Source organism: Calonectris borealis, chromosome 3 (genome assembly GCF_964195595.1).
Source record: "Calonectris borealis chromosome 3, bCalBor7.hap1.2, whole genome shotgun sequence".
In the NCBI taxonomy this organism is placed as follows: Eukaryota; Metazoa; Chordata; class Aves; order Procellariiformes; family Procellariidae; genus Calonectris; species Calonectris borealis.
Window position 1 is genome coordinate 45,432,364 of NC_134314.1, and position 14,907 is coordinate 45,447,270.

The 14,907-nt window shown below is 38.1% G+C and overlaps 1 protein-coding gene across 7 annotated transcripts in view; it reads left to right on the plus strand.

Moving 5' to 3' along the window:
* The window catches only part of KLHL32 (kelch like family member 32), a 102,771-nt gene that overhangs the window by 33,652 nt on the left and 54,212 nt on the right, over positions 1-14,907 (plus strand). For 5 of the 7 annotated variants that reach the window (XM_075148056.1, XM_075148060.1, XM_075148058.1 and 2 more), the window contains one exon: positions 6,519-6,617. The exons of the other annotated variants lie outside the window; for them this stretch is intronic. In XM_075148056.1, coding sequence (XP_075004157.1) covers positions 6,519-6,617 — 99 coding nt within the window. The remainder of the gene's footprint in view (positions 1-6,518; positions 6,618-14,907) is intronic. 7 annotated transcript variants of the gene reach the window in all.

Sequence of the window (14,907 nt, forward strand, 5' to 3'; positions counted from 1 at the left end):
CATCCTGTGGTATCTTCTTAGCCTAAGATTAACACACTCTTACACACTGCGTATAGAAAGAATGTTGAAAAGTTTCCTTTTTTTGAAAGCCACATATGAAGTTGCATTTATAATGATTTGAAAATAGGCTTTAAACTTTTTTGTTTCTTAGCATATTTAACAAATTTTCTTTTACTCACAAAATGCTAACATAGCAGCAGTCTTTAATAAAGGTGATATCAGTATATTATTCTAGTTACAAGTCTAGAACTTCATGGTATTTTCAGATATATTGTTATTTCATGTGCTTGGGTTGCTCTCAATATTACTTTAATGCAATATCAATGTGAGTCCTATTTAATTACTGCCTTTATTTACTAACTTTACCTTATATCCAGTTAGTTTAGAAACTGTCATCCTGTAACAGCTATTATCACTTTACCAAACAGGTTTCATGAACGGGTAGAAGCACCATCTGGTGATTTTTCAAATTCATGCACACAAACCTATGGTTAGGTAAAGTATTATCTTACAGCTCCTTTGTGAAATTGTTCTTTTTCTTTTTTTGGTCAAATACTTCAGCTTAGTTATTTCTTTAACAAAAAACATGAAAGAGTGAAAGGTCTTCTCAGATAGTATAGAAATGGTAGAAATAAATATTTGTAAGTACAACTACTTCTTCTGATAATTACTTAGATTCCTTTATAGAATCTTGGCTTTCATCTCTCATCAAATCCCCCCCTCATTTGGTGGTGACAGTTTTTCTAGTAATCAACCAGTATTTCATCTGCCATTTTCAGGGAGACAGCTCTCAATATCTTAGCACCTCTTATTCTCTTAATCCTTTCTAGCTCACTTGTGGATGAGGTGTATTGCAAAGCTGTATTGTGATGTTTGATTTTCTTGGGTAAGTGACCTCCTGCGTCCTGTGTGTGGCGGTTCCACTGGTTGCCTTTTGATTAAAGTGAATCATAGGGTTCGGTTATACTACCTGGCATCCCTAGCAAAAGTGACTTCAACTATCCTTGTTCTTTTCTACTGGGACAACACGACAAGGTTCTGGAAAACTGATTACGGCAGGACTATGTCTTACTGTAAATACTTAACATCATTTTCAATGCAATTTCAAAGCCAAAAATATAAATTTGATACTTGGTTTTGGACACTTCCTTTTTTACTTCTATCAGGAGGATAATCTTGTTTCTGTGCCTAGCACTACGTTACAGCTACTAGGTGTTAGTTTCACAGTTCAGCTACAGATTGCCCAGAAGGCTTAGAATAATACAGAGCTTAATTAACTCAATTTATGCAGTTTATTGCAGAGAAAGTTAAATGTTTCATGTTATTTGCTCTTGATAGGTATCAAGCTATGGACAAGACAGCTTTTCTAGAGCTGAAAGTAATGAAACGTCTTCCCAAAAAATTTGCTTATAATAATGGTATTTACATATAATAATGGTACTTACTTCATAATGGTATGAAGCTGCATCAGGAGAAGTTCAGGCTGGGCGATAGGAAAAGGCTCTTCACTGAGAGGATCGTTGATCACTGGAACAGGCTCCCCAAAGAAGTGGTCGTGGCACCAAGCCTGTCAGAGTTCAAGGAGCGTCTGGATGACGCTCTTAGTCATATGGTTTAGTTTTAGGTCGTCCTCCAAGGAGCAGGGAGTTGGACTCGATGATCCTTATGGATGCCTTCCAATTCAAGATAGTCTATGATTCTATGATTTATATGCTGTGCATTTAACATAGATTTTTCATTTAGTTTTCTGGAAAAATATTATGACATATATCAGAGAAATGCTGGTCATGATTCCTTCTGGCATTGGCTAATGAGACCTCTAGGTTTTGTAATGAGTACTATCAAACATTACGTGCCAGGGCTTTGGGCAGTTGCCCACAGGGGACTAGAACATTCTTCCCCTGCTCACATGTTTTTGAAGCAGCACTTCTCAATGTGTGAGGAGCTCAGGATTCAACTGAAGCACGAATGAACAGGGAGACAGGCAGAAGTGCTAACTGGTTGCGAGTGAAATGCAATCTAAATTGCTCTAAAAGAAAAGTTACTTTTGTAATCGCTCTGAAGCGCACAGAATGGTCTCCAGAGGGGAAAAACAAGTGGTACTTTTGTTAGATGCCTGTCTCGTTTGAAATGCTGATCACTGCAAATGGAGCCAAGAAGGAATTTTCTTTTGCATCAGACTGGCAAGAATCTTAGGATTTTTCTTCTTGTTTTCTGTGTTAAATTCCATATGGTTTACTTTCTAGAATTTTCTGACATGACATTACATATTTCCTTACTGTTATAGCGTAATGGTGTTTATTTTTAATGTGAATCATGCCACCACCTCACTTATTCCATGGCCCCACAAACAGCTGTATGGAAATAAGAAGGAAATACAGGGGTATAAATGAATAGCTGGAATTAAGGTGATAGAAGTACATCCTCAACCTCTCCATCTTTGTCTGGGCATGCAGTTTAGCCTCCTTGGGCCTAAAGTAGCTTTAGTTTAGTGTCTTTAAAAGTGTCTGGATGAAATATAGTGGCCTGCAATATACACAGAATAGATTAAATGATCTAATTGTTCTTTCCAGATATAAACCTCATGAGACTCCATAGATGTGATAGTTAATCTGGACGTTACCTTCTCCCTTAGGATGTAAGTTTCTTTGTTGGGAATGACAGTTTAAGGAGTTTCCTCCTCACTCTCTTTTGTCCATTACTGCCCTCTTTGCTACGACCATACAAATTTTTTGTTGGCCTATACTGATTTGATAGTTGTAGAGGGGTGGGAGGCATTAAAAGAGTAGGAGGATGTTCTCAGTCTGGGCAATGTGGAGGTGGGGCATGAGTAGTTGTCCTTGAGAAAGGACAGTGGTTCATATACTGCTCCTAGCCCAAGAAGTCGTAGCTGCTAGTTGCTCTGTGTTGCCAAGAAGTCTCCCAAAGAAAACTGATTGAAGATAGAGGCAAGATGTGTGATCCCAGTTAATCTTTTCCATGCTTACCCATAGCCCTAAGATGTACTGGAGGGGATGCAGGGTGAGTTGGGAAAGGCAGAGGGAAATCTTCGGGGAAGGGGGAATGAATTCCAGTATTATAACTGCTGCCCAGAGGGTAGATGCACAGCTGTGTGTTCAGGGCCATGTGTATCTGTGACCACGGGGCTGATTACAGAATTCCCTTTTCTGACTCAGAATTGTGCTTCAGAAGCTCAGGTTTAATTTATGAAAGTTTCTAATTCTTGCATTTGCAGAGCAGCTTTCCTCAATATATCAATGAAGCAAAAATGGATGCATTTCCATGTAGATTTAAAGTGTATGTCTAAGAAATGTGGATCTAAGAAATTGTATAATCAGCCTTTCTGGATGTTGTGAACTCAGCATTCTGTTGCAAAGAAACACTAAATTTTTGCATCCTTTCTATCCCTTGGCTTACGGATCTGACCACAAGAGGGAGTGAACTGGATTTAGTGCGTGTTCTCTGAAGGGTTTGTGGGATGATGGAGAATGGCTGCCTTGAAAAACAGGATTCCTGTTTGAAAACACAGTTATTGTGGAGGAGGAGAAAAATAGCTTGACAAAGGAGATCAGTTTGAAAACGAGCAGTAAGTCACACCTGGTGGCTTGGGAAAGTAAGTTACTCAGGCTATCTGCAAGATCTGCCCATTGTATACAGGGAGAAGGTATTTAAGCTGGTTTTCTTGGGTAGCATCACGGGCCAGAGAAAAGTTGAGATCATAATGAAAATTAACCCTCAGAAATAAAAGTTGAATAGAGGATTGATTGTAAGATGCAGGCAGGTACAATACCTGAATTGCATCTAATTAATCAATGTAAAAATAGCACAGAAAACCAGTCTTAAGATGGCATGTGTCATACAAAGGCACATCCAACACTGGTGAAGATTGCAACGTTTGAAGTCGATGGTTTCAAATTACTCCCGAGTTTCTGCCCTGATAATTATGCCTTGTAACCCTTGGGTTGAGGATGGAGTAGGGAAAATGATTAAGCTTCTCTCTTTAGTTTTCACATTAATAATTTGTGATTACTTTTGAAGGTGTGAATCCAAAGTAGATCTTAGTTTCTCTCTCCTTAATTTTCAATAAACATCACTCTGAAGACCTCAGAGCTACTGTTTTGAAGGTTAGACAGAGGAGAGACAGTCACTGTGTGTACTTGTAGTGTGCATATGGTGGTATTTATGTGCATTTACTGTTAAGATTCAGCTGGATGGCCTATATAGCATATAAACAGCTATTCTGGTAATTAATAAAAATCAAGTAATTGTATTAATGTATAGAAGCTAAGAGGTGTGAAATAATTGTGAATTACCCCAGTTTTAGTAGAAGGAAGGCTTGCACTATTTTCTTCCTTCTTTACTTATTCTCTTTTTCTTGCGGGTTTCCCCAGCATGCAGTTTGCTGATGGTGAACATTTAGCATAGATTAATTAGTATTTTTGCCTATATCCAAATGAGTATTGAATAAAAATTCAGATTGTTCCATTTAAGGCAAAGTCTTGGGAAGAGACAAAATAGACTTTCCTCAGTTATCTTGGGAAATACAAAGGTGAATATGTTATCTCAGAAGAATAAATCTTGCATGGTATAGGAAAGCTGTAAGAAATGGAAAAACATGTAAAAATATGTCTGCCACCTTGAAATGAACTTTTGTTGCTGACTGTGCAGATCGCCTCTAGGTAGTAACCAGTCACCCTCCTTGCCTCTTGTCCAACTTCTCATCTCATAATGCTACTAGTATTATTTGTAAATGGATTGTTGTAGCTTTAAAATACATTAATATTATCACAGTTAAATGTAGTTTGTCTATGCCTACAAGGTAGTAATCTGCTTAGGGTTCTGGTTCTCTTCATATTGTGTCTTCAACAATGCTAAGCTGGTGGCTGGCACTTAGTAAGTAATATGACATCAGATGACAACTTCCTCAGTGTAGATGATGTCTGAATAACAAACACTGCAAGGTCTAAACCAGCTTGTTTTGTCAGTCTGACCCTGAGTTCTCACTTGAAAATATTTGACAGTGTTGCTCATTGTTTTTTAAATATCCCTATTGGAAATATTTTTGTAACTGAAATCCTTTCTAGCTTTCCGTTGAACTACCTTTCGTCATGCATAGCAACCTCATTAGCACTAGCCAAAAACCTGGATTGTGCTGGGCCTGATTCTCATTTACATTAAGATCCTTACGTGTCCTTCTGGCTAGATAAAGAACTTTTATACAGTACGTAAATTACATATATGTTAACTTTAAACCTAGTATGAATGTATATAGTGATTTGCACAAGCTTTAAGCATGTCATACACCGACAGAACTCAATGTAAATGAGTTCTTGATATAAACAAGAAACAATCTCCTTCTGTCTTATTCCTGATATATCCATTATGTTGGAAATAATTTGTGGTTTTGCCTGAAGAAATGCATACATGTTCTTTTCATTTCCCTCAAAAACAGTTTAACTGCAAAAGATGGAGATGGGTGTCTTTCCTTTTTCTTGCCATCCTCCTTATTCCGCTGTATTTGAGACATATAAATGATGCTCTGAGATAAAACTAAATTGTGTGGGCAGAAGAAAAAGGATCTGAATAAAGCTTTACTTCCCCGTGGAGCAGTGAGAGACTGACCTCATGTGGTGTGAAACCAAAGGTGCAAAGGGAAAATACAACAGGGATAAAACTCTGAGTATCTTTGAAAAATTAATTTTTCTCATGCATTTGTGATTTTTGATCGATGCTGCACCACTTATATTTAAATAATATTAGTTTGGCTAGTTTGTAATGTGACTACTCATAAGAAGTTGACCAGTGTCTGTATTCCCAAAGACTTTTTTGTGTCCTGAAAGGGATGCTCTAACAAGCTGACCCCAAGACAGCAGGCTAGGAGCTGAGGCCCAATTATCTTGGCTGCTGCCTGTGCATGATTTTAATTGAAGTGAGTAGGAGTTTCATATGAGCAAGTGACAGGATAATCAGTCTTGGTTTCTAAGCCCTTTCTGGCACTTCTCCAGCAGCATGCTTACTCTGTGCCTTCACAGCCTTGCTCTGTAAAATGAAGACAGGGGTTAGGAAAATTATGAAGTGGTACCATGCAGAATGGGAAGGGTGTTCCTGTATATTTTTTACAAGCATGAATAATATTAATTCTGGAGACTTCTGAGCCAATTCTGTTGGCCTGATTCATCAGTATATATGAAAACATCCAGGTCTATGGATAACAAAAGGAGGTCCTGTTATTTTGAAAAGTCTCCTTTTTAAATAAATAACATGCATTTTGTTTTAAAGGATTTAGGGGGTAATGTGGCTTATGGACTCTCACAGGAAAATCTGCCTTAAAATCCTTTGGGCAATTCAGGTGAACTTTAAAAACTCTGTAGCCATCCTGCAAAGACTTCTCTACATGCTCAATTTTACTCTTTCTGTTCTTTGTGTTGACTTAAATGTCCGAAATAACAAAGGCCTATAGTATTTTCTACAAGTACTCTGAGTTCTACATGACAAACTTTCCATTTTCTTCTTTACAGATCCTCTTGGAACCAGGGGTGATACAGGATGTCCTAGCCGCTGGGAGTCATTTGCAGCTGCTGGAGCTTCTCAGTTTATGTTCTCACTATCTCATTCAGGTGAGGCTTCTCTGCCTGATTATCAGCCATTTCTGTTTGGTAAACTTTTGTTTCAAGCCTGATTTCTCTAGGAGAGTTTTAGAAGAATACCTGGTATAACCTAAATGACAATAAACTGGATTTCAGGAGACCTGAATTTTGAGTGTAATTTGGGTATCAGTTTGTGGTAGGTGCTTTCTCCTCCCATCCATTTTGTCCATTTCAGTCCTGAAAATAAGGGTGGTCTACTTATTAGTAGCAGCACATGGGAGTTTGATTGCCTCCTTTACCAGAGAATTTGCTTTCTTCTGCCTCAGTTTACCAAATGTTACATATTTCCCTATTGCGATCCTGAGTATTGTGAAGCATTCAGATGCATAAGTATTCACAACAGAATATTGATGCGTATTCCAGGGCACTGCTACCTCTCACTGAAGCGGTAGGGCTTATTACAGTGGCACCTTACTCTCAACTGGCCTTGTGCCTGTAACGCTGATAATATTATCAACATTAGGGCTGTCATTATGAAGCAAAAAATATGAATCCAGTAAAATAATTTTTTGTGCTTGGCTTGTATAGGAGAAGGCTCACAATGGTAGCAAGAACATAACTTTGATGTGTATCTATGAAAAGCCTTGTTAAAAAAAATGGCCATAGCAATTCTACAGAACTGTTTCCTTTTCTTTGTAATTTTTCAGTATTGTTTCCGCAATAGGGTGCGTTGGCTGTATCTGTGCAACAGTTGGGCATGGAAATGCATGTCAGCACAATCCTTTCCATACGCACTTGCCTTCCAACAGCATAACTGCCTTTGAACAGTCTGAGTGTGCTTGGCAGCACACTGAGCTACTGAGTACCGTAGGCATGCAGGATCTCATGTGAAGAGCTTCAGGATGTACTTGAAGGCTCTGTGTCTTATGGAGAAAGAGTCTGTTCTTTGAGCGTTAGCCTTAGGGAAGCCTTCAAAACGTATGCTCAGACAATAAGGTGGTATTAATTTGTAGATTATAAATAGATTAGAAAGTTAAAGGAGCTGGTAGAGTACTGCAATTTGTATCAGCTTGTTTTCAGGAATGTAAGGAGGATTTAATTTTTCTGAGAAAATAGACTTGGAATGTAATGGGAAAGATGGTTGATTTGAGAAATAAGAAATGTGAGATGCCAAATAAGCCACAAAACCATTTGGCCTACCAGTTGTCAGGCAGGCATGGGAAGAGGTTACTGTAATGAGAAAGAAGATAAAAGTCTAACACTGATAGTCATACAGTGTATTTAATGCCCCCCTAACAAATCAGTCAGTGTGAGCATGTCCTTGCTGCTTACATGCTCTGCCGTGTCAGAAATTGAACCAAAGAGACCATTGCAGCAAAGAAGCTAGGGGAAATATTAAAGCGTAGGGAAGAAGCTGAGTATTGTAGTGCTGGTGAAGTAGGGGTGTGAGAGGACTGCAGGAAAGGAGCAGGTACATGCCCAGTGTAAGTCCTTGTACTAACTTCTTCCATGACATGTGTTGAGTAGCCTCTGGCGTTTGTTGCTCTTCCCTCGGCACCATCTTAACATTTTTAATCCCAAGGTCACTGCAGTGAAAAGACAACTGTAGAATTAGCAGTGCTTTGGATCTCGTCCTTGATGTGCAAGCCATAGTCAATCACTTAGGAACAGACTGCTAATGAATTAAAAAAAACAAACCAAAACAAAAAATCAACCCCAAAACCACACCACCCCCCAAAAAAACCCCCTGCAGTGAGGAAACATTGCTGCCAAATTACTCTGTAAATAACAGACCAGTAAAAATTCTCTGGTCAATATGCAATTACTCAAATGATGTGAAAGAGCTCTATTGTACTCTGAGTAGTGTGCCAAGGTAGGGTAACTGGAGCTACACTGGTGTAAAAATGAAGAGGAAGTGGGACCCGGTATCCAGATTTACAGTGATGGAGATAGGGAATAAAGTAGGAGATGAAGGGTAGGGAATAAGGAGAAGATTATGTGTTGGGAGACAGAGAGCAGTGGTAGTTCTGTAAAGTGTTTTTGAATCAGAGTCTCATTGTAAGATTTTGAATCTGCGTGGACACCTGTGGGATGACTGTAGCTTACATCATGTCGGGCTCTAGACTGTATTTTACTCTTTTTACAGTATTTTTTATGAGGTTCACCCCAACAAGGCATATCTGTAGACAGATTTGCAGTCTGAATAGATCACAGTAAGAATTTATCTATCTTGTTTGTTCTGCAGAGTTGCAGTCCATGCAAGTAATCAACCTTGAGTGGTTGTGTAAGCCTTTTTAGCAGAGGTCAACAAGATGCTGTGCATAAAGACTGTGATATTTTTCAGGATACAAATTAATTATATCAAATATCTATTTATGTTCTACCTACTATTGGGTGATTTTAAAAACATCTATTGCTTTATTTTAATACTACCTGAAAATAAAATCAAACAAGGCTTCCTTAAAGCCACCTATCCTTGCTGCAGTTGGTAACTGGGGTGTCTTGCCACCCCACATGCTATGATAAAGATGCTGGGAAGAGAATAATGCTTGCCCTTTCTCTTCTTTCTGATGAGTCTGAGTGCTGCAGAGTTCTTCATTTACTGTAACAGTGAATTTCTTTCTTGCTGTTTTGAGTTGTTCAGATATCATGAACTTAGCTTAGTTTAGCATAAACTCAGGAAATAGAGTATGTGGGATCTAGCTGTCATTTGTTATTGTTGTATAATGATGACACAGAGTTTTAACTTGTTAGGATTGTCTTTAATTGTTTGGACTGGACTAGGCTTTTCCTGTATAAGAGTGCTGTTCTTATTGTTAGAGCTTGTTCCAGCTCTTCTCTTTCTCTAGATGTTCCAGCGTAACAGTTTTTTGGAGCTCAAGACAGTTTCATCTCTTCTTGGTACTTTTATGTGGGGCCTGTAATTATTCCATGGATTTCAATAAGGATTTTTTTTGCTATAAATGCAATTGGCATGGCCCATACACATACCTGTTCCAAGGCATATTTGTAGTCTGTGAGGTTCCAAAGAATGTGCTGATCCTAATTCATTGAAGGTGATTGTTGAAGTATCTTAATTGTCGAAGATGATTTGCAGTGCACTGGGGGCAGATTCATTTCCAGCCAACGCTGACTTTTATATTCACTGATCTTTAAGGAATTTCCTCTCAGTTGTCTCAGAATAAACAAGATATTATTTTGACTATAAGACGGATCCTCTATCCCATAGAACAACCAGCTTAGAGCACTTTAATTTGTTGATAAATCTCAAAAAGATTTCTGTAACAAATTGTTTGGATCACGATTATGGCATTTTTATGAAGAGTTTTTGATCAAAGGAAAGACAGAAAAAAGGAGAGGAATGTTCTTTCCCCCCACCCCCAATTAGGTAATATCCATCTCTAAGACGTTTATGATAGCATGACACAATGGAGATTTCTGACAACACTGCTAGTTTACTAAATGCGTTTTATCTATAAACCTCACATTATCAAATGTTCTGTAGCATCTAATGTTGATTCCATTTTCTCATTGGAAAATTCATTCTCATTTTGGATTGATAATTTACTAATTTTTATTTTAAAAGGATCGTAGATCATATTTTCTCTACTTGCAAACAAGAGAAATGCCCAAGCGTTCCTTACTTTAGGTCTCAGTTCCAGCTTTGTGTTGTGCAGTCTTCTCCCCTTGCCTCAGCAGTGTCATATCTTGAATTATGATTACTCCCCAGCCTTTGCTGTTTGGGGATTTTGTTTTTAGCTTCGTTTGTAGAGCAGGACTTTTTTGAAGCCTGCTGATGTATTTTATTTGAGATACATACACATTCATTAATCTCTCTGATCATGTCGTCTGCGTAATTCTCAGGTACTTTAAACATTGAAACAAGGCTTGAAATTTCACACATCCATCTCAACCTAAAAAAACGGTAGGGCAACGTGATTGTTCTTAGCTGTATTGCTGCTACATAGGTGTGGGAAAGCTAAGCTGAAGACTTGAGCTTTGTGTATCTTGAATTGCACTAAGGTCCACGATCATGCACACAGCATTTGCGTGCAGACTACACATCCAGTTCTCTAAGACTCTTGTTTCCTGAGTTGTTCTTCCAGCTCAGATTGATTGTCAGTTTTGGCTGAGGTTTTTCAAAGGAGGCTAAGGCAGAGAGCTGCAACCATCAGGTTGAAATATAATGGGAACAGATTATCTGAATATCTTGTTTCCCTTTTAAAAGTTTTAGCCTTTAGAGTTCCAGTAGACCATAACTGTCCTACTATGACATTGGAGAAGGCAAGAGAAAGCTAGTTGAAGGCTTTGAATGTGATGGAGAGCTGAGAATGGACTTCTTAAATGGAGCTGTAGAGAACATGATGTTAGGTAGTTTGTTTGTGATGACCTATTTTGCACTTTAAAGCTTGTAAATGTTTTTCTGAAGGGTACATGATGACTTTATTTTTATGCAAGAGAATAAATGTGTTAAAAGATTTATTCAGAACATAGAAATGTTTGTTTCATGAATATATCTGAGTTATATAACCGATTGTAGATGTAAGAAGTTTTGTCTTTTTCCTCAGCTGTTCGTGTATTCAGTACCAAAAAGAGCCACAAACTGCAAATTATTTTAGCAATCAAAGAGTCTTAATAAGGAGGGAATGCTATTGAGAATAAGAGTTTTTAATGGAATTTCCTTGTACTGATCAATATCAACTCAATATTGTGTGGGTATAGCTTTAGTAATCAGTTTTTAAACCAGAGGTTGATTTCTACTGGCATTCAGAGACCTGGGGCATAAGATTGTCCATATTTGAAATCTTAAAGCTAAGTGATTTTTCTGTATTTTCTAAAGTCCAGTATTATTGTTTTCAGTGGAGTTCTGTCTGCCTCTTGAGTTACATTCAAGTGATAGGTGTGAGTGAGGGATTTAGAAGTTACAGAACTGTCCAAAGCCTGCTCGTTTCTGAGAGGCAGGACATGGCGTGATTGCTAGCATTTACCTCTTTAACTTTCTGCTGCCAGATCAGGCACATTTTGTGAAGAAAACATTAAGTTTGCATACTAGACAGAGTCTGGAATATTGTTTATGTTACGTTTATTGGTTAGACAGTTGTGTATTTTCAATACAGCCTTATTAGAAGTGGTGTTAGCTGACTGTCCTTGTACTCAATGCTGGAAATAATTTCCTATTATCACAGTAGCTAGGAGCAGCAAGTATAGTAGTCATGAACAGTGATCCTGATTGCCATTAAAGTTCCGCTGACTGTTCAAAATTGTTCTTGGGATCATAAATGGTTTTGTGTCAAGGGAAGTTAAAAGTTTGATGCCAATTTTCCCATTAGTTTTAACTGCATTAAGTTCCTTGCTAAACGGTAAATGTACTAGGTTACCTTTTAGAAACTTCATTACAGTGGATAGAACTCTGCCACAGGTATATCTGCCCACTTGCTACTGTGTCAGTCGTAGCATCTTTAAAGAGGGCTAATTTAAGCTGAAAAGAACATTTTATGTGAGTGCTTAAAATGAGCCTGAAAAAACACAGCACTGTACAACAGCAGTCAATTGGAATTTTCTTGGAGCCGCCTCTGTACTGTATGCTCTGGATTCTTGTATACAAAAGCAGACAGTGAGCAGGATCAGTCCTGGAATGCAAAAACTAGATTAATCAACTCACAAATGATAAAATAAGACCTCCTGGAATAATTCTTGGTAAAATTTAAGCAGGCAAATTTCTTGGTAAGGCCATTTGATTTTTAACCTACTGTAATGGTCAGTCTAAGCTTATAAAACAAAACTTTTTCGTGATATACGAGCACCTAATGATCTGGATCTTTTCTTCTACTAATTTTAAACTATTTGAATGTGTTTATAGATTGAAATATGTTAACTGTTTTTAAAAGGAAGAAGCTACAAATGAATCTGCCTGTGGAATTAAAAGGAGTGTGCATGGTTTACGTATGTGGTGGGGCCAGAGCTTCAAAACTATTTATTTTTCTTAAACCCAACTTCTCCATTTGGAACAGTGCCAACAACACAATCCCAACTTTCACGAAGATACAGTCCTTCAGAGATGAATTAATTCTTACAGCAGAGATTGAGAGCATCACCTTTGTATTGCTAGAAGCCCCAGGTCAGTTGGGATTTTAGCTCCTGGGTTTTTCATATAAAGCAAATTAAAACTGCTGGGAAAAAAACCCTAAAGGTCATCTAGCAACCAAGGCTTGCCTTATTTTAACTAATACTGAGTTTTTAATCTAAGTACATGCATGCACACTCTCCACTCCTCCAATCCCCCAGAATTAGAGTGGTGTTTTATAAAGCCACCACCATCAAACTTGAGTCTACCAACTTTATCCTGTGGTAGAAAGAGTGACCTTCCCATACCAGGAATAGAAAGTAGACAGAAATAATGTCGTCTTGCATTTTGCTAGTTTTCAGTGCTATGCAACCAGTTGTTGCTGTGCTAGCCTGCTATTTTTTGAAGGAGCATGTTTTGTCACCTGTTGAGTCATTGAGTTATTGGCAGTCATTAGGAAAGTTCTTGTACAAAGCTCAAAAATAACTTTGGGAATTTATCTCCTCTCTCTCTTTAACATACAGATACATTACAGAGATACATGATATATGAAACGTAAATGCACTACTGAGGATTCTAGCTTAGAATGGGACTCGGGAAAAAAATGATGGTGATTTTCTCAATTTTTCAGTTGGTGTCAGTGAGGAAAGTAAAAACGGTATACCCAGTCGCTTTGAATCCCATTCTTACTGTATTCCACCTGCTGCTATTTAGCTGTGATGTGATAGTGGATATTCTGCTCCTGGAGTGTTAACTGTTGTGGAAAATGGTGCAACTATGGTCAGGAACCCGCTGGCTTTGTTGTGTTCTGCTTTTGCCAATGAAGTAATAGTTGAATTGGAACTGCTGATGGATGTATGAAAAAATGATGCTGGAGTGTCTAGGTTTACTATTGCTGGCAAGATTAAAGCTCCCCAGCTGTATAGCTAGTTGTATGGATACACATTGCTGGTCTTCTGCGTCAGAATTGCAGGAGAGGTCACAAGTTGGGAAGAGGCAGATACTGCTATGTCTTCCTTCTCTTCGCAATTTTTGTCAGGAAGGCAGAGCAGCTTTGGTGTGTGTTTTTAAATAGGAACAAAGAAGCTGTATTTCTTCACTGTTTCCCTCCCTGCCCTTCTCATGTTGTTTTTCCTAGTCAATGTGGCCTCCTTACCTGACCTTTTTGTCCCTCAGCCCCTAAAAGATTTCTGCTTTTGGAATCTTTCTAGTACTTTTATAAAGCTGTAATCAGAGGCTGATGAATCCCAGAATGCTTAGTGTACAAAATTCTTCTTTGTTTTTATTACCATGTGATCAATACTAATGTTTTATGTCCCCCCATCCCTCCCGCCCCCCAATGTCTTTAGCTTCTAATTCTCCTTACCAATTGAGGCAGCTTAGATGCATGAACCCCCAAAATGGCATTATTTGTAACTGGGTAGTGCAGCTACCCTTATCTGCAGGTGACCTCGGCAACATGCCCAGCTAGCAGTCTGGCAGGAAAATTTGTTTGATTGCAAGAGATGAAACCCGAAAGGCCGAATGGCTGAACTGGAGTTGAAATAAGGCAGTTGGGACCCTTCCTCCCCAGGCGTGGGCAGTAGGTGGCAGTGTGAGTCCATAACAGTTTGAGCAGATAAATTCAAGCTAAAATCAGAAAAAATGAAAAGAAAAAATTATTTATTTTTACTCCGTATTAGTCTTCTGACCTAATCAGTAAAAAAGTCATTATTCACACAACACTGGGCAATATGCATTGTAATTTTTAACAAATAATAGGAAACTGTTAATGTTTTCACAGGAAATACAGTTCTGTCTTGTGCAGCAATGGTCATTTATCACTGCACTTTGTGAAATCACTCATTTGTTCTAATTTGAATGTAAATGACTCTAAGGTTTTACAAATAAGGTGACAGACTCACATAAATGTAATTGCAGGGTTCATCTCTCTCTTTTTATATATCACTCATTAAGTTATGAATTAAATACATCGTATTAAACCAGGGGCATGTCCAATGATGATATTGTAATGGCAAATTACTCTATGCTATTAGAGGTGTATTTTTTATTCATGGACATTAATTTGTCATTAAGCGGCATTAGTTTAGCACTTTTATGTGGAAGACGTGACCTGAAAGAGGAGACTTACAGCTCTAATGTGAAAGAACAGGAATACAGACACCAGATATACAGGGCTTTTTTTTTAACCTCCTGTAAAGAAGCAGAGGGACGTTTTATTTAAATTTGCTTTGATCTAAAGCAATTTGACTTGTG